This window comes from Copidosoma floridanum, unplaced genomic scaffold (genome assembly GCF_036245765.1).
Source record: "Copidosoma floridanum isolate Cflo_tuat_1 unplaced genomic scaffold, Cflo_Japanese_pri ptg000016l, whole genome shotgun sequence".
Lineage (NCBI taxonomy): Eukaryota > Metazoa > Arthropoda > Insecta > Hymenoptera > Encyrtidae > Copidosoma > Copidosoma floridanum.
In genome coordinates this window covers 7,049,851-7,070,250 of record NW_028321893.1, presented here as the reverse complement: position 1 = coordinate 7,070,250, position 20,400 = coordinate 7,049,851, and the positions used below count along the sequence as shown (strand labels likewise).

Here is a 20,400-nt window from a genome sequence, read left to right as displayed (position 1 = left end):
AATAAAGTTTCTATGTTCTCACGAAATAATTATGACAGGCTTTGAGAACAGTTACAAAAATATCAATTTTCTTGTGTAAATTGAACAGTTTTTAGAACAAATTCTTAATAATTTCAACAAAACTATAGAAAATAACATTTAATAATATTATTGTGTCTTAAGGATATTGCTTTTTTACAATCTGTAATTCAATTTGAGAAAAAATTTTCCTAATTTTTGTTCAAATCTAAGAGTTTTGAAGAATACTTTATTTTATGTATACTCTTATGTTGTAAGAATTAATATAATTAATCTAAGTACTGTATAACTAAATAAAAAATTGTTTTTCCTGCTAGTATTCGATACCCAGATTATAGTATTGAAGAGAAAAAGGTAATCTACAACTTTGTTGTGACAATTACAAAAATTTATTACACTTCTAAATATCGGCTAATTTTTCCTTGGAATGAAAAGTATATGTTAAGTATACGTACAATCCGTGAACAAAAAGTAGTTGTAAAATCAATTACTAGATTTATTGTTGATGAATGTGTTAAGAGACACAAAAAAAAATAAAATGTACATTTATAAGATTTGAATTATCAATGAGGTAACTAAAGTGGTAAATATTATTTACGAAATGATGAAATAATAAACATAAGTTTCAGATCTACTTTGTAAGGACGTAAGTTCTTTTCTAATCCACAGTGGGTAAGACACTCGACTACGAGTCCTCCGGATCAGATTCTAATACCCTAACTGGAGCAAAGAGATGCTTTTTTTTAATACTTATATTAGTTTTTCTAACGGCTTTTAAGCAGAAAAGTCGGCCAGTGGGAGCATATAGAATGTCAGTATATATATACGTAGCTGTAAAAGTTAAAGAGGTTAGGATTTCAGTATATCTACCACAACACAATATAAAGTTCAATACATTATACGAATCTAACAAGATGTAATGATAAGTGCAGTAGGCACTTGTAGTCACTTTCCTGTTGCGTATAATAATTGGTTTTCACTCGCAAAGAACAATTTACATATTGAGCCAAAATAACAATGACAATCCCATACATGTATGCAAGTATGCACTTATATGTATACATACATATCTCCACTGTATATTATAAGCGCACGTACCTACTATGCGCGGTAGACGGTACAGTAGAAAGCCATGCGCAGTATACAAATTTAATAGACTATCCATGGTACAGAAAAATCCTGTACCAATCCGTCAAAATGTGAGACTGGTTGCAGAAATCTCAAGACCTGTACGTTATTTTTCTATGCTTATCACTTTTGGTATAGCTTATTCTGGTAACAACAATCTTCCGTGTTTCTTGCACCATATCGCGCAGAAACTTTGTTACGGGCAATGTTTCATTTTTTTTACTTTTGTTGTTATTTCTTCATTAACTTTAAAATTTTTGAGTTTTACGGAACTCAGTATGATTTTTCTATAAACTGGTGTCATTCTCAATCCTTAAATCTGTTATGTAGGCGAAAAAATGTATCTGTGCAAATATTTAACATTAACATTAATTTTTGGGGTTACGGTAATGACAGTTACGGTAATGACAAATCATCTCAAAAAATGGATTTCTTAACTAAATAATTTTTTAAAACATTTTTCACGCATCTATAACTTATATTTACTATCTTGTTCGAGTTCTTACCACTAAAAATATGTACATACACCTTGACGATACTATACAGCCGGTTACGGTAATGACCGATTTCATTATTTTTTTTAAGAACATGAAAAAAAAGACAGTCGCAAAAAAGTGTATTTTCAATTTTTCAACTGCCTTGCAGGTTTATAAACATAGTCCATACAAATAATAGATAACATCAGTGGCGACCCCACTGAAGTCGAAAAAACGATTGTACTGCAAGAATTCGTGCAAGAAGTTTGAAATTGACAAAACAGAGAAACACAATTTAATAAACAGTATGTACTACGGAAAATTTTTTAAGAATATTTTTACTGTACAGTTGAGTAGGTATTTGACTCAACTTTAAGATATTTCAGTATAAGAACTTAAAAAAATCAAAACTTTCTCTTAATATTGGTAGAAAATGTGGAATTCTTATCGGAGACAAGTGACGGTAATGACACTTTAACACTATACTTTTTGTTCTAGCTTGCAAATCATATTTGATTCGGGATTTTCCGTATACATACAAAAAAACACAATTACTTTGAATAAAATTTTTGTTTACAGTCATTATTTAATTGATCTAACTGTTAGTAAAGAGGAAGAGCATGAAAAGTCCATGTTTTTTTCCAATGACATATATATATATTCACGTTTTTCTGTAAATGTCTATGGGCAATACATCGAGAAAAAAATTTTAACGTTTATTATGAACCCTAACACATAAGTTATAAATAGTAAAAAAACTAAACTATTGCAAGCATTCGCTCAGTAAAATTTTTTTATGGTTTCACAATAAGGGAGTCGGGGCTGAATTAACTTAACGATAAAAATGTTAAAAAAAAAATGTTGTAGGGAAAAATTGCATGGATGTACAGCAGACATCATTATGGTACTTCATGCACATGCACGTGCTCCCCTTTACCTCCCTGTGGGAGTGAGCCAACTCCCTCAACTGGTTGATTTGAGAGATAACGAGCGTTTTGAGTATACAAAAAAATATTTTCTAATAGTATATATTTGTTTCTAGTAGTATATAGTTTTCTAGTAGTATAAAGTTTGTAAATTTGGAGTACATATATTTTCATCTTGCGAAAAATATACTATGTAACGTGTTTAATCTATATATCGCACCATTGTTATCATAGACAATGAATATTTATCACTTTTTTCCTAACTAACAATAGTCTTATAAAATTGTAATGAGAACTACATTTTGTTAAAACGAAGGTTAATAAAATAATCATGCACAAATCATTCATTTTAACAACCCAGAAATGTCTTTAGTAGCGTGAAAAAATATTCATATAATTCTATTAGAAAAAAAATTGCATCGATGCCCGATGGAAGTCAGATATATTAAAATACTATGTCTATGGATTTACTACTACTGCTAGCAGTGTCAGAGTCAGACTGGTATAACATGTGTTGCGACATACCGGTACACACAGATATGCTTATGAATTAATAGAATCCTTACATGATTACCCCCTGTGTGCTACAAAAAAAATTCCGTGATCAGCATGGGATGATGAAGTAAAGTGAACTATGCAAATATTGTAGCTATACTGTACCAATTAACAAATGGTGAAACAAAGATTGAGCAGTACACTACTGAGTTAACGGTGTACGTATATTGGTCATATATAAGCTATAGCAATAAATTGCTTTAAATTTTGATTAATAAGTATATTGAGAAACGTATGGACCGTGTGTACTAGGTAACTGGAAGGAAGTTTTTATGCATGCACGCTTTTTGTTGTTATAAATTATTAAATCAATGAATATTTAAATACTGTTAAACATACAAAGAATTAGTATACTACGTACCTAGGGCAGAAAGTTGGGCTATTACTGACTGCACTATATTATCGGTCGAGCTGGAGGCAAGGCCAGTAATATGCGGTTGATAGTAGCTCCACTTTTTGGCCATCGTACGTATACTTTTTTTCCTTACACCTCAGCCAAAAGATCAACACAAAAATCCAAATGATGTGTACTTCTCGTTGTACTCATATTAATGATTTTTGTAACCTCTACCTCTTCACTGTATGCAGTAGCCACGCTCCTGTGACAGTTAATCATTTAATTTGGAAGTAAATTTATGCTAATGTTTTTTAGTTATTTATGAAAATACAAAAAAAAAAAACCATAGCAGAAAATATGGTTAATTTCGCACTGTTACAGCAATAGTGTCTAATCAGGGCATTTGATATATCGCATATTTCATTATAGCATAATGGTCATGTGTCGTCATTTACCTATTCAATACACAAATGTGTAAAAAATAACACTTGAGAAATAAAATAGCTTAATACTATGGCACTGTAATATAACGTGAAATAATTAGATGTATTTTAGATAACCAAAATTCAAATAATTTTTTAACAAATCTTTGTTTAGCTTATGTCACTAAAATATATCCAACGATTTCCTGTATTGCATAAACTGTGAGGGTTGGTCACGGGAGAATAGGATTGTAACACCAAGCCGAGGGTGAGCCCAAGCAGCGGCGCTATTACATTCCTCCACCCGTGGAGAGGCGGTGGGGAGCTCTCGTGGGTGTTACGAATGTAGTGGTTTGCTTACTACAGTTTCTATTTTTATGTTCCGATGTCCAAACACACATGCTCTCACGAGGGTATCCCCGCCCCGGCTCCTCGAGCGCTCGGGCTTCTCAACGCAACGAGGCCCCGCGCTTGCTCTCTTCGCCTACAGACCGGTGTGCGAGTAACACCTGCGGGAGAGCCTGTTTTCTGCTGCTGAGTCAGGACAGTTTTTGAAGCACATCATGCTATTCAATAATTATGTGCTGCCTCTCTACTTTTGCTGCTTAGGATGCAATTCTTCTCGTCCTCGGCTTGGTGAGCCTAGTTTTACATTCAAGACAGTTCCTTTCTCTTTAAATCGAAAATCAGCGTTTTCTAGTTGTATTTAAACATTGATGTTGTTTCTTCCGCGCAACTTAACAGAATTAAAGCAATGTAAATCGTATTTCTTTTGGATGAATGTAGTTGAATTCTTTTGTTAAGATTATAGTTGTTTGTTGATTTGAGATACGCATCCAACTTCTTATTTCGTCATTGCTTCCCTTTGGATAACCATTCATACCACAATACTTATTAAATCATAATCCTGCTGACGCTCTCTACTCGAGACTTTCTTCACTAAGTTTCGAGTGAGCTAAGCAGTTCATTAAACATTGGTAGAAGAGCTGCAGATACATGGTCTTCTGGAATCTCGTGGCCCCGCATCCATTTTCGATGACGTGGTTCAACACGTCGGCCATCTTTTCTTCGGCAATCGGTTCGGTGGCACGGGGAGGAGAGGAGAGAGGAAAATCTCGTCTACACTAGGCAGCCATTTCATCGTGCTGTCCTTTTCTATTACGTCACATCTACACCTTCTCTTTCATCGCCCCATCGTCGGCTTTGCAGCGGTAAGCGCCTATACCTCGACGATTGAGCGAGGTCAAGCGAGCGGGGGGAGAAGCTCTCTGCAGAAAGGTACTGTAAGTATACACACGTTCTCTCTCTCTCTCTCTCTCGCTCTCACATTCCAGTAGTGCTTTTTCCTTATTTTTTTGAAATCTTATACGCCTTCAGGCTTGTTATTACGTTTTTGCTTGTTGTCTTGTTAAACAGTGCTTATCTTCGTTGTTATTGTAAATACATATTATTTAGTTGTCTAAGTTAACCTTTGTTGGTTTTTTGTTGTTCGTCATGGACAAGTTAATGAAGAAGCAGGTTAAGCTGTTCAACAACATAGTTAACTTTCTAGAAAACTCCACCCCTAAAGTAGGTGTTGAGAGACAAACCTTAGAACATTTTGAGACCCGTTTAGATATGCTTGAAAAATACTGGGCTCAGTTTTTCAAATCTCATGACGATCTCGACGAGGTTAGCTTAGCAGAACACGTTTATTTTAAATCAAATTGTTACTCAAAAGCGGAAGATAGTTACACCCATGCCAAATCTGTCATTCGTAAGCGAATCAAAGATCTCTCGCTGGTCCCACGGCCAACTATGACCCTACGCCTAATCCTGCGGTAGTTGATCAGATTTCTCTTCCTGCACTCTCGTTACCTACTTTCTCCGGTAATCACGAAGAGTGGGAATCCTTTAAACAACGCTTCACTTCGCTGGTTCATAACAAAATGAACCTCTTAAATGTCGCGAAATTATTACACCTGTGAGCTTCAGTACAGGGAAAAGCCGCGCACAGGTTGAAGGGTTTAGAAATCACTGATGCGAATTATACCATTGCTTGGGAAAAGCTTACTCGTTGGTACGACAATATAAGACTCAGGCATTATAACAATATGGAAAAACTTATCCAACTTCCTAACGTTCGTGCACGGAACGCACAAGACCTGAACAATCTCTTAGATCAGGTCGAGGAAACAGTACGAGCTTTATTAGATTTAGAGTGTGAGGTTGCTCAGGCTGATTCTTTTATTGCTCATTGTATCATTTGGAAGTTAGATCCTATCTCGCGAGAAAACTGGGAGATTTCACAAGAGGGAAAACAGGGATTCTCTTCATATAAGGATCTAACTAAGTTTCTCGAACGTAGAATTCAAAGTTTGGAGCAGTCGCGTACAACGGCAGAAAAATCCGATGATCGTTCAAGTTTTCAGTCAGTCAGTAAAAAACAAGCGGCTGTCCATACAGCCCAAACTGTTGATTCTACTCCTAACAAGTCAAACCCGTTTTGCGTGTTGTGCTCTGGTATGCACTGGCTCTTCGGGTGCAAAAAGTTCAAAGACATGTCAATTCAACAAAGGGTTCAGTTTTGCAAAAAGGAGAAGCTCTGTCTGAACTATCTTCAGGCTTCCCATTTTGTCGATAAACGGTTATATATGTCAAGGAAAATATCATACTAGGCTTCATCCAGATAACCCAGGTGCTAACGTCACAAGACCAGGTTGCTCTTCAAAACCTGTGACTGGTTGCCCTTCTTCTTCAGAACACAATGACTCGACACAGCAAGCTACGACGTCGTGTTCTGCCACGATGTCATCCATCGTAGCTAACTCAACTTCTGTGGAGAGTATGGTTTTACTAGCTACTGCTCAAGTGATGCTAGTCGACTCCAAGGGGAACTCAGTTTCCGTTCGTGCTTTGATCGATCCTGGCTCACAGCGATCGTTCGTTTCCAAACGAGTTGTTGAGCAACTCTCTTTAAAACCTACTAGGGTGGCTATTTCAGTTGTTGGGCTTGGTGTCACTGTCACGTCGAAGTCACAAGCTGAAGTGCACCTGTCTGTAAAATCCAAAGTCGATTCACAGTTCAGCTTAAACGTCGCGCTTTCAGTCTTGGATGAGTTGATGAAACTCATTCCTTCGAGAAGACCTGTGGTTCAGCTCTGGTCTCACATTCGAGGACTTTCTTTGGCTGACCCTCAGTTTTCTAAACCAGGCAGGGTTGATTGTGTGTTAGGCGCGGACATTTACGCATCAATCATTAAGGATAGTCTAAAGGTAGGACCGATTGGGACACCTGTTGCACAACAATCAGTGTTTGGGTGGCTGCTCACGGGTCAGGCCCATTCGAAAGTATTATCTGAAACAAATAGTTCAATTAAGGTTTTCCATACCTACACGGAACCGTCGATCTCTAGTCTTCTTACAAAATTCTGGGAGATAAAAGAGATTCGGTGCCAAAAGATTCTATCTCCAGAAGAAGAATTCTGTGAGCAATATTTCGTTGATACTCACTATCGTGATAAGCAGGATAGGTTTGTAGTGCGTCTTCCCTTCTCGCAAATACCCAGATTCACCGGCTCTCGAGAAATTGCTCACGCTTGTCTTCTACGTCTAGAGAAACGGTTAGCGCACAATGAGAGCCTTTCGGACGCCTACAAGGCCTTCATGCTCGACTATTCGGATTCTAATCACATGGAATTGGTATTACCAAATGCCAGATCTCATGAGGGTTATTTCATGCCTCACCATGCCGTCGTCAAGCGAGATGATTAAAAAAAAATTCGCGTTGTATTTAACGCCTCCCAGAAGGATTCAACTAGGCTCTCGTTGAATGATGTCCTATTGCCAGGTCCTAAATTACAAACTGAAATTTCGGCTGTCGTAACTCAATGGCGTTTTTTCAGATATGCTTTTTCTACGGATGTAGTCCAAATGTTTCGACAGATCAAGGTCCATCAAGACGACACCAAGTGGCAGTCCATCCTCTGGCGAGCTGAAGATTCATAGCCAGTTCAGGAGTTCAGGACTACGACAGTGACGTATGGGACGGCATCTGCTCCTTTTCTAGCTCTGCGAGTTACGAGGCAGCTTGCACTAGAGGGAGAACAGATACACCCAGAAGCCGCAGCCATTCTTCAGTATCAGCTCTACGTCGATAATATCTTTGCTGGCTCGGATGATCTGGAGGGAGCTCGTCATACATGGGATCAGCTAATCTCCCTACTTGCGTCTGCGGGTATGAAACTAAGCAAGTGGGCGTCCAATCAGCCCTACGTACTCGATGGACTCCTGTCAAGCAACATATTGAACGTGGAGGTGAAATTAAACGAGGTGATATCTACTCTTGGGTTGTTTTGGAATACAAAAACAGATCATTTCAATTTTCGGGTGTCAACGCCCAAACATGCAACTGAATCTACAAAGCGTACAATGGTTTCTGAAATCGCAAGGTTGTTTGACCCTCTAGGATTGTTAGCCCCAGTGCTTGTCGTCGCGAAAATACTGTTACAGGAACTTTGGCTTCACAAATTGGACTGAAATGAATCACTACCCGATCCATTGCTTCAGCGCTGGCTGCATTTTCACGGCAATCTAGCTCAAGTGGCTGAAATTGCTATACCACGGTGGACCGGCTCAACTACCTCTAGTGAGTGGCATCTTCACGGGTTCGCCGACGCATCCAAACAAGCTTATGCAGCTTGCCTCTACTTCGTGCTACCTGGGAATAAGGCGACCCTGCTCATAGCAAAGTCAAAGGTGGCCCCACTAAGAGTAGTTTCGCTGCCAAGGTTAGAGTTGTGTGGAGGCTTACTTCTCACCAGGCTTGCTGCACAGCTTCTGGCAAGTCTACGTCGACCACCAACGACTGTTAATTTTTGGACCGACTCTCAAATCATCTTGGAGTGGCTTAAGGGTCAGCCTTCTTAGTGACCGACTTTCATCGCAAATAGGGCAATCGAGATCATCTCCTCGTTTTCAGACGCCCCTTAGAGGCATGTAAGATCGGCCCAGAATTCAGCGGACTGCGCAACTCGGGGATTTACAACATCAGAAATCTCAAACTCTGATCTTTGGTGGAATGGTCCTGCGTGGCTCACATCACCCAAGTTAGAGTGGCCACGCTCTTGAATGCACGAGCAAAAAGTTCATGCCCTCCTCACCAAGGAACTGGTGGACACTCACGAACCTAGTAGACCACTCGAATCTCTTTGCTTACCCTCACTTAAGCAAACCACTAGTTTCTTAAAAATTCTACGAATTCTTGCCTACATCAAACGTTGGCAAATCAATGCCAAACTTTCTCGTGGCCAGAGAAATCACGGACCACCGACGGTGGATGAGATCAACGCTGCAAGAATTTTTTGCTTTAGAGCGGCTCAAATTTGTCACTTTGCCGACGATAGACGTCGCTTACTCGAGGACAAAGATCTTACCAAACGAAGCAGTTTAAGACGCTCACACCCGTTTATCTGTGAGAAAGGCTTGATCCGAGTTGGAGGTCGGCTTGATCACTCTACTCTAACCTACGGTGAAAAGCACCCGATCATACTCCCAGAAGGCTGTTTGCTGACCAAAAGACTCGTTCAGGAAGCTCATAGTTTAACCATTCATGGAGGCCCTCAGTTGATGCTCTTGGTTCTCAACTCGTTCTGGATCATTCGGGGTACGAGAGTCATCACGGCAGTTTTTCACCAGTGTGTCTCTTGCGCACGACACCAAGCCAAGAACGCAAGTCAACTAATGGGACAACTTCCAGCGTATCGTCTAACCCCAACTCGGCCTTTCACAGTTACAGGGCTTGACTACGCGGGGCCCCTGTCAATCCTGTTCTCTAAAGGCAGAGGGGCTAAAAGTACTAAAGGTTACGTGGTAATCTTTATATGTATGGTGGTTAAGGCCATACATATTGAGGTGGTATCAGATTTGACCGTTGACGCTTTCTTGGCAGCGTTTAGCCGTTTTTGTGCACGCAGTGGTACTTGCTCGACTTTAATTTCAGATAACGCCTCAACATTCAAGGGAGCTGCCTTGGAGCTCAACAAATTGTTCAACGAGTCATCTGCATTTGTCGAGCACCACTTGCACAAGCACCAAGAGGGTGGTCGGAACATCAACCTTCACCTTTGAAGACTTGGCAACTTTATGTGCCAAGATAGAGGCCTGCTTGAACTCACGCCCTCTTTGTCCCCTCAGCTCCGACGAAGCTTCAGCTGTTGCTCTGACTCCAGCGCATTTTTTAGTGGGTTCTTCATTACTGGCCTACCCTGAGCTCTACTGTGAGAAGCCAACTTCGTCAAACAGAGTCAGCCGTTGGAGGATACTGACTAACCTCAGAGACTCCTTTTGGGCCAGGTGGAAAAAGGAGGTGCTGCGTCACATGCAGCTTCACAACAAGTGGCTGAAACCCCAGCCAAATCTACAGGTCGGTGACATCGTTCTCTTAAAGGAGGACAATATTCCGCCAAGCCATTGGCCATTTGGCCATTGGGTCGGGTGACGATAACTCACAAAGGGGATGACAATTTGGTACGTGCAGTAACTCTACAGACGGCCACATCCACCTTCAAGCGACCAGTGATCAAATTGGTGAAACTACCCACTGAATCGGAGCTTCAACCTTGTTATCAAGATTTCTTCAAGAACCAAGCTAGTGACTAAGTGCAGTGAAGGTGACACAAACAGTTGACATATTAAAAGTTCTATAGTTTACTTTGTTTTTCATGATTCTGACCGTTAGTTTTTTCTACTAATTAGATGTTATTCGTAACTCTTCCCTTAATTATTCTGGATTGAACATTTTTTTTTTACATTTAAAGATTCAAATTTGACCTATTATTTCTATTAGCGATAGCTTATCTTTAGTACTTTTGCCTACCAAAGGACTTTTCAACTATCAAATTTACGTAAAAATCAAGATAATTTCTTTTTTTTTTTTCTTATACGCGAGTTTGCTTCTTTTGAGTTGATTCCTCTCGTTTTTGACGCAAGCAGCGTCAAGGCGGGCGGCTATGATCACGGGAGAATAGGATTATAACACCAAGCCGAGGGTGAGCCCAAGCAGCGGCGCTATTACATTCCTCCGCCCGTGGAGAGGCGGTGGGAAGCTCTCGTGGGTGTTACGAATGTAGTGATTTGCTTACTACAGTTTCTATTTTTATGTTCCGATGTCCATACACACATGCTCTCACGAGGGTATCCCCGCCCCGGCTCCTCGAGCGCTCGGGCTTCTCAACGCAACGAGGCCCCGCGCTTGCTCTCTTCGCCTACAGACCGGTGTGCGAGTAACGCCTGCGGGAGAGCCTGTTTTCTGCTGCTGAGTCGGGACAGTTTTTGAAGCACATCATGCTATTCAATAATTATGTGCTGCCTCTCTACTTTTGCTGCTTAGGATGCAATTCTTCTCGTCCTCGGCTTGGTGAGCCTAGTTTTACATTCAAAACAGTTCCTTTCTCTTTAAATCGAAAATCAGCGTTTTCTAGTTGTATTTAAACATTGATGTTGTTTCTTCTGCACAACTTAACAAAATTAAAGCAATGTAAATCGTATTTCTTTTGGATGAATGTAGTTGAATTCTTTTGTTAAGATTATAGTTGTTTGTTGATTTAAGATACGCATCCAACTTCTTATTTCGTCATTGCTTCCCTTTGGATAACCATTCATACCACAATACTTATTAAATCATAATCCTGCTGACGCTCTCTACTCGAGACTTTCTTCACTAAGTTTCGAGTGAGCTAAGCAGTTCATTAAACAAGGGTTATACACGTTTATTAGCCATACATGTATATAACATAACGTCTGCTGCTGCTGCTGTTCCTCCTTACATAATATATAATTTTTTTTTTTTTATTACATTAGAGTGCTCTACGTCTGGCTCCTCTAATAAAGGCACTAATATGGGCACTTAGCACTTGGGAGAAGGAAGGGATGAGGGATGGGAGCCCTCCTATTACTGGGAGGGTGGTAGGGGAAAATTAGGCAATTTTTGCTGCGAGAAGGTCGCCTAAACTCTCCTCGAGGAGCATTGCGTGGTGAAAAAGCACATGTAAAAAATCACAGAGGTACTTGCCCAAAAAAGTCGCACTGACCGGGAATCGAACCACGGTCCCCCGCGTGCCAATCCAGGACCTAGCTGACTGAGCCACCGCGCGCTGCTATAATATATAATTATATACGTATATCTGTGCACATGGTTCTGCGCACATGAGGCAGGACTGTTATGGAGCTTTTTTTAGCTTGAAGTCGGGTCAGATGCAACGAACTTACGGCGCAGGTGTAAGGAAAAAGAAAGTGGCGACATTAAGTCTTGAACTCATAATCTTATGGTCCAAAACGAAGTATCTAACTCAGCAAACATATAATATTACCCGTCAAAGTGATATCTTATAAAAGTTCATAGTATGAACCGGAGCTTAACCTTGACTTGTGTATGCTTCTATTTATTTAATTAAAATTCTAATTATGCACAAAATGTACTTGCTTAAGAGTTTTAGTTATTTTCAACTCAAAAAAAAAAACTAGGTGTGGGTCTCAGGACCTCTGGCAGAAGTGATACTTCTAACTCAAATGTTATTAAACTTGGTATGATACAAACTGAAAAAATTAGATTACACGTTATTTTAAAAGATCCTTGAGAATCCAATATAAAAATAGTGAAAATTTCATTATTGTTACGTATTCGAGCCCGTGCGTGCATGAAATACATATATTTATGTAACATGTGACTAAAAAATTTTAAGTACCTCCATGTTTGCTATGACATACGTATATTAATATGTTCACTAATTTGTGGTCATGTAATGCCGGACAAAACAAAAATTTTCATCAAAGTGCCCCGAAAAAGGTACTTTTGTCCAGTTCTGCGGGACAAAAATTACTTTTATATAAAAAATTCGTGCATTTAATATGACATCATAAGTATATGTACTATCAATTCTTCTTAGAATAATTGTATACTGACAAATAAATTTTTTTTTTATTTTGTCTACCGTAAAAGTAGAATAATTCACTATGCAGATTAAGGAAAATAAGAGACAAATAGCTATTTTAAAGTTGTATTAATTTAATTAATTCGTTTTCTAGAACTATTTATGATTAATATTAAAACTAACACGTCCTGCTAACTAATTTTTACGAATATCAAAATTAATAACAAGAGTACAGGTTTTGTCACGTGACAATTATTCTTATGAAATATAATAAATAATAGAAAATTAATCAATTTGTAGCTAGGATACGTAGGATGTAGCTCCACCTTTCAAATATGGCTTACTATTTTTATAATTATTATGATTGTTTGTATAAATCCATGTAAAATATATTTTTGTACCTCAATAATTATTTTCTATACGTGGAATCATTTTCGGCCTATCTGGATTCCCTTTCAAGATGTGACTGTTTTTCACATTTTGAATGGTTATGTTGTTAGAAGAGTTTTTCAAAGATTTTGTTTATGTCTATATTCATTTTCTAAATACAGTATGAAAACTATGATTTATCTTACCCGTTTTTTTCAAGATTCAGTCACAAAAATAAATAATTAAAGTTATGTTTTGTGCATACTCCAACTTCTCTATATTTGTGCATTTTAACGACGTAGTTTGCCTTTGGGTAACCCGTTAAAATTGTTATTTTTAGCCAATTTTGCTTTCCCGTCAAGGTATAGCGTTTCTTGTTTTCAAAAGTAAGGTTGTCACATAATACATATTTCAAGTTATGACGTCAACGATGACGTCATTTCAGGCATCGCAAAATACATCATTCATGACGTCATGAATTACATCACATTGACGTCAATATGATGTCACTTGCGACGTCACAAAAGACGTACTCCACAACGTCTCAAAAGACGTCATTTACATAGGTTGTTGTTTAACAAAGGGCTGTTTGAAAGCACTTGATGGCCTCGTAGGTGCTACCATCAGGATGGAAACACTAAAACCGGGAGGTTCAAGTATTTTTTATAGGAAAAAAAAAATGTTCTCAAATTGGAAAAAAACTTTCTAAATTCAAAAACTTTTCAAATTCCTCTGTTTTAGTGTTACAATCCTGATGGATAACCTACAAGGCCATCAAATGCTTTCAAACACCCTTTTGTTCAACAACAACTTGTGTAAATGACGTCTTTTGAGACGTCGTGGAGTACGTCTTTAGCGACATCGTACATGACGTCATATTGCCGTTCATGTGATGTCATTCATGACATCATGAATGACGTATTTTGTGATGTCACACATGACGTCATTATTGACGTCATAACTTGAGATAGGGAATACTGTACGCACGTTTTTTATATACATGTATACATATGAACATGTGTATAATGACTGAAACGTGAAACTCATACATACATACGACCATCGATCATATATATATATATATGTATACAATATACATTCTTTGCCTCTAGTATGTAGGTATAGCTGTTGTTTTTCTCTTCTATTCCCTTTTCTCGATAGCTTTACTTGAGCTTGAGCAAGCGCATCGGTTTAGTGTTGAGGTTGAGTTGTAGCGTAGAGTTATACATACTAACTTACTCATATACCTAGAATGTATACATACTCACTTACTTACATACCTATAATATATGTATATATATAGTAGCAGCGTGAGGGGAAGGGAGCAAGCAGAGTACATGGGAAAGAAAGAGAGACGGAGGAAGAGGGAGAGAGTGTTGAAGAGAAAATTAAGGAGAGGGCTTGGGCTACAGGGTGGGTGGCTACGTTTTTTCGTAACGCTTTTTCCCTCACGTGGCTGTTCACGGCCTAACATAAAAAGTTTGATATGGCAGCGACCAACGGAGGACTTAAGTTGGAAGGTCTATGTGCCCCAAAACATGGTACCCCGAGTGCTCTATGAGTTCCACACTCACCACGCGGGACATCCAGGAATGGAGGAAACGGCTCGCAGTATCAAAGGTTACCACTATTGGCCTGGGATGAGCGCCGAAATCAAGAAATTTGTCCGGGACTGTAGGCTGTGCTAATACTAGAAAAGAGCAATCACTGCTCCAGGTACCATGCGACCACATCAGCCCAAACACCCATGGGAGATCATAGCCATTGATCTAATGGGTCCATATCCAAAGAGCTCTAGGAGACGACGTTTCATACTGGTTGTCACGGATCTCTTCAGTCGGTGGGTCGAGGCCTTTTCTCTGGGTTCATCAGAGGCACCCTGGCTTACCCAGCTCCTGGAGGATGAAGTTTTTGGTCGGTGGAGATATCCTCGAGTCATCCTAACGGACAATGGACGACAATTCATCGGACAATACTGGCAAGACGCTTGTATGCGTTGGAAAATTCAACATTGGACTACTCCCATTTATTCCTCCTTAAGCCAATCCTATGGAGCGCCGAAGCCAGGAGATTAAGAAGGGCCTTCGTCTACATTTGCACGGGCAATCTCACAACAAATGGGACGTACACTTACCGAGAGTATTATACCAATTAAGAAATCGCCCTAACGCCGCCACTGGGGCATCTCCGGCTCAACTGCTGTTGGGTCATGATACCTCTCGACCAGGGGAACGGAGAACTCGTCAATTCGCAGAACAACTCCCACAAAAGGGGTATATTAATGCCATAAATGAGCCACAAACGATGCCTATTTAAATGAGCACCAAAAAATTGACAATGCACTACTGTACTGTTGTTTATTTTGCAATGTATCATATGTGAATCTGCAACCATCATCAAAATTTTAGAACTATATTTTTAAGCTCGCAGTGGCTAAGTTGGCTGTGTCAGGGGTTGGAACAGGGGGATTACGGTTTTTTTTTTTCAACCTGTTCAACATTTTTGGGCAAGAACCTTTGTGATTCAGAAATAAAGTTATAATTTTTGTTAAAATAACGCTTAGTTTTAAAACTATGAAATTATATAAATGTAAATGTGAGGTCTTTAATCATTTCAGAAAAATGGCTGATAGAAAATGTATATTTTAAAACATTCGGTGAAGATTCAGATTCTAATTTTAAAAATATCATGTAAATAACACATAATATATGTACATACTTCTTTAATAATATAGTATTATTTTGTCAAAGGAGAAACTTCCAATTATCAAAGTGTAGATACAGCAACATATAATAATGTTTATGAATGTGATGATAACGTTTGTACAAATTTTCCAAAATCAGTCTTAAATAATATAAGTCAATGTCTTTCGCCTTATAAATTAAATTTGAAATTCAGTGCAAAAGTGATACTAATAAAAAATTTAAGTATAGTAGATAAATGATGTAATAGAATAAGTAAGACATAACACAATTATTAGAATATAGTACTAAAGCAAATAAAAAGCTCTGCATTGTAAGACGTGCAACAAAAAAGAACTATTCGCATGTTACCTTTATTCTTAGAACTTTGCTTGGATCTTAATACCTGTTCTGAAATAGTATGAATAGCATTCTTTGATCACACTTGTTTGTGAATAGAATGATTTCATTACTAATATTAACGAAAAAAAGCTTGTCACACTGCAATTTTTATACTCACAAATAAAAGAAGTTAAATTATTTATAATAAATTTTGTCATTTTACTCTTAGCTTTAAAAATGCAAGAACTATTAACTGTTTATATGTATAAAGTTCATCTATCTGCCTCCTAGGTAGTGAGCAATGTTTTTTTTTGTTTGATGGAGCGGGGAGGGAACAATCTTCATAGACACCCCAGCTAATCCAGTGGTAGTGTCGGATTCACCCGGTGTTCCTACTGACTCAAACCTAACCTTCCTGCAAGGGACAGGTCCGTGAGGACAACTCCCCTAGAAGACAAAAGGGCATAGGAGAAGAAAAAAGAATTAAAATAACGGAGAATTTCGGAGGCCAGCTCGCTCTCAAAGGGATGAGAGGAGGAGTGCTTACGCATCTGGGCGAAACTTGAAAGCAGTGAGCAACAGTATACAAAAATAAACAATTAAACGTAAATATTCAAATTTGTGTAAGGTTGATCAAAGGCAGTCCAGTATTTCGGTAAAAAATATTATAAGTCAAAATAACAGGAAAAAAATTTTTTTCTTATTTTCCTCATGTGGCTGATTGTGTACACTCACTGCGTATTTACTCTTGTACATATCACGAATTCCAAGCACGTGAAAATTGCAAATAGTGCACTTACAAAGTAGCTCATAACATACATTATCTATGTACCATTTTGTTAGGATACTAAATGATTTCACATTTTTAGTTTCTATTTTGATTAACTTTTTTTAAAACTTTCTTTGCGATAATTTCTACGTTATCTTAAATAGTTAGATGGTATTTTTACAATTTTTGCTTTTTTAATTGTTATTTCAACAGTACACTTAAGCCATTGTCAAATTTAATTTAAAATCAGACATTCCATGACTTGTCATTCTTTTTGGAAGTAATAGTGAGGCAATACAATTCTATGCTATTAAGAAAATTTATCATCGGTTTAAGTGGAATAATAAATAAATGTGGTATACACAAGCTTACTTCCTGTACAACCAGGATCCCCAGCAAAAAAAGTTTTTGCTTATTTTCACATATTCAATGAAAAAATGTTTCCATACTCTGATTGAGAAGACAATCTTTTAAACAGTCTTGTGCAATACGTTATGCTGTTTGTCTTTTTTTTGCTATGATGTAAAGATATATAAAAATGTGAGTAAATTAAAATATTCTTGTTTTATTTATTAAACACAAAATCTAATACTAAATGAGTGCGCTATTCTTTTATTTTTCAAATCCTTGTCTATTTCACATTAAATTAAAACCACGCAAGAAATTTTTATTAATGACATGATCTTACAACAGACACTGCTTCTCCAAAAATTTTATTAATATGGGAATTGTGCTTTATTATATGTATAATAACAGCAGGTTCATTAAAATTTTCATTATGATTGTTTAAATATATTCGTATATATTCGATACGTAAACCTCTTTGTTCAAATATTTAATCCACCTATAATAATATTCTTTTTTACAAGTATTATTGTCATCTTCATTTACTTTTTTTGTGTTCTTTAGAACTAAAAATTTAGGAATAAAAAGATATTAAACATTCCAAACAACTGTTTACTTAATTTGGTTCAAACAGAGCTGTCACAAGAAATACCTACTTATTAATGGATTTTTCTAATTCAGTTACTAAAAACATAGTTGTTTTGTTCTTTTGATAAACTAATAGATAAGTAACTGTATACATTCCACTACATGTTGGAAATTCTTGAAATTTTCGTGTGGCTTCTATGTGATTTAAGTATCCAACGTCAACGTATTTAGTTAACACATCATAAATTTGATAACTTGTACTTCTTTTCTATGATTATTTTAATACCTTATCACCTCCTTTACGAATATAATCTGAAATGTATTCTTTTCTTTTTAGTAATGCACAGTACTCAAGGTTAATATAACAATCATATCCAGTGAATAAAAAAGTATACCGACTGCTGGAATTGCTAATGGTTTAAAAGTTTTATTTTAATACGCAGTTTTTGTTAAGTATACAATAACAAATTTTTTTTTTAATAAAACTATATATTACGTATAAATTAACACATTTTATTTTAACTTTAACGTTTGTGAGGTGTTTTGGCAAATTTAATTACATCAGAATATTTAAAATTTAATAATTTTCTTATCAGGATATAATGTTATTAAAAGATAACGTTATGTCGAAAGTGTCAGTAAAAGGTCCAAAAAAATGGTAAAAATGGCCAAATTAGGTTTTTTGTTTTTATCGAATAAGCTGTAATTTTGCTAAATAAACGTTCTGTATGAAAAATATGCGCAAATTCAAGAGGAACAAAATGAGCCCTGGTGGACCCCAATCGGCCTTACCGTTTTTCCGCAAATGGCCAAAAAGTGACAATTTCACTCTGTTTTTCGGTATTTTATAACTAGAGTTCTAATTTATAATTTGACATTAAATTTTAACAAAACATGGATTTCACGATTCTTAAGAAACCTACCAAATTTCAAGACGATCGGATGTAAACTTTTTGCAAACCGTTAAAAAACTAAAAAAATATCCTTCCGAAGAATAGCTCTAAAAAGTAGTTAGACCACATAGAATAATTTGTTAAAAGGTTTTTTCCTAATAAGATGTTAATCTAACACTGGTCAAATTTACGTGTCTCCAACTTTTTCGTAAGTACATCAAAAATGTATCAGAAAATAGTGTTTTTTGGTAAAATACCAGCTGCGTGGCGGTGGCTGGCGACAGCGCTGAATTGAGTGTGCCGCCGATTTAGGCCACGCCAACTTCCTTGCAGTGCCGTGCTAATCCAATGCCACTGCGAGCCACCGCTGTTACTTTACGAAAAAACACTATTCACCGATACGTTTTTTGGGTACTTACGAAAAAGTTAGAGATACGATAATTTAACCACTGTAAGATTAACATCTTTATAAGAGAAAACATTTTGAAAAATTGTTCTACGTAGTCTAACAACTTTTATAGAGCTATTTTTCTCAAGAACTTTTTTTTATTTTATTCGACGATTTGAAAAAAAGCCCAATTTCGTCTTGAAATTTTGAAGGCTTGTTAAAAATCATAAATTCTATGTTCTGTTAAAATTTGGAGTCAAAATAATAATTAGAACTCCAGTTATAAAATACTGAAAAACAGGGTGAAATTGGCACTTTTTGGTAATTTGCGGGAAAACTATAAGGCTGATTTGGGTTTACCAGGGCTCGTTTTGTTCGTTTTAAAATTGCGCATCTTTTTTATGCAGTAAGTTTTTTCAGCCGAATCACATCTTTTTCGATAAAAGCGAAAAACCTGATTTGGCCATTTTTACCATTTTTTTAGACCTTTTGCTGACATTTTTTTGTGTGATAATAGTTACATTTGTTGTAGGACTTGAGATCGATACAAAATAATGTTTTTTTGGTCCAGTCTGGATTTTCATCAAAGAGGGGTAGTTTTTATCTAGTTTGCTCACACTATCATGCCTTTTAAACAAACTGTAATATCGCGAAAAATAAGAATCTACCAGTTATATTTAGTATGTTATATGTAATGTCGTACTTTTTGGATGTTTTCAAAGGACTTTTTAATTCATTATATTTTCAACCACCTGTTATGGTCATAAAAAAATTTAGATGACGGCAGTTCCTCATTAAAGCCATAGTATTCTTACACGTTACTGCCCGTAACATAGTCCACCAACGAAAGTCATACTTCTATAACAGTATATGGCAAACAAAATAATTATAAATATAATATACTTTCTATAAATCGATATTGTATACAAAGGTGGTGCAACTATCGTTAGAATAAGTATACTTTCGTAAGTTGGGTGTGAGTTCAATAAGAAGTTGAGTATTTAATAACTGAACAAGTATAAACAATATATTTTGGCACCTTACAATATAAATAACATGGAGAAGGCCACTACAAAACTATGCACTTCCATCGAATCTTCCGATAGTTTCGAAACATCTTCCTATTGCTTGTGTCAAGTGGCTGAAGATATTTCATCATTGCTCCCAAACCTCTAAACTTGATACAATATTAGTATATTTAAATTGTATTTAGCATCGCTTTGTTCAGTGTGAGCGTGTTTTGATGTAAAACAT

General features: G+C 37.0%; 2 protein-coding genes across 2 annotated transcripts; both read left to right on the top strand.

Annotated features, from left to right (window-relative positions):
- The first annotated feature begins 5,356 nt into the window (after positions 1 to 5,356).
- On the top strand, positions 5,357 to 8,910 carry LOC149374665 (uncharacterized). Its single transcript, XM_089592410.1, has 7 exons — positions 5,357 to 5,533; positions 5,842 to 6,364; positions 6,504 to 7,543; positions 7,770 to 7,860; positions 7,911 to 8,173; positions 8,411 to 8,631; positions 8,823 to 8,910. Exons 1-7 carry the CDS (start codon positions 5,357 to 5,359, stop codon positions 8,908 to 8,910), a joined length of 2,403 nt encoding a protein of 800 aa, XP_089448536.1.
- A 61-nt stretch (positions 8,911 to 8,971) lies between these two features.
- Positions 8,972 to 10,501, top strand: LOC149374664 (uncharacterized). The gene is made up of 3 exons (XM_089592409.1): positions 8,972 to 9,712; positions 9,843 to 10,331; positions 10,391 to 10,501. The coding sequence occupies exons 1-3, from the start codon at positions 8,972 to 8,974 to the stop codon at positions 10,499 to 10,501; spliced, it is 1,341 nt and encodes a 446-aa protein (XP_089448535.1).
- Positions 10,502 to 20,400: the final 9,899 nt, after the last annotated feature.

Excerpts from the sequence above, each read along its gene's own strand:
- LOC149374664 (XM_089592409.1), top strand. The coding sequence starts at position 8,972 with ATGCACGAGCAAAAAGTTCATGCCCTCCTCACCAAGGAACTGGTGGAC. Across the intron at positions 9,713-9,842 it reads AAAGTACTAAAGGTTACGTG|ATAACGCCTCAACATTCAAG; the intron begins GTAATCTTTATA and ends CTTTAATTTCAG. Across the intron at positions 10,332-10,390 it reads ATTGGCCATTTGGCCATTGG|ACGGCCACATCCACCTTCAA; the intron begins GTCGGGTGACGA and ends GTAACTCTACAG.
- LOC149374665 (XM_089592410.1), top strand. The coding sequence starts at position 5,357 with ATGGACAAGTTAATGAAGAAGCAGGTTAAGCTGTTCAACAACATAGTT. Across the intron at positions 5,534-5,841 it reads CTCATGACGATCTCGACGAG|GGAAAAGCCGCGCACAGGTT; the intron begins GTTAGCTTAGCA and ends GCTTCAGTACAG. Across the intron at positions 7,861-7,910 it reads GATTCATAGCCAGTTCAGGA|CTCTGCGAGTTACGAGGCAG; the intron begins GTTCAGGACTAC and ends CTCCTTTTCTAG.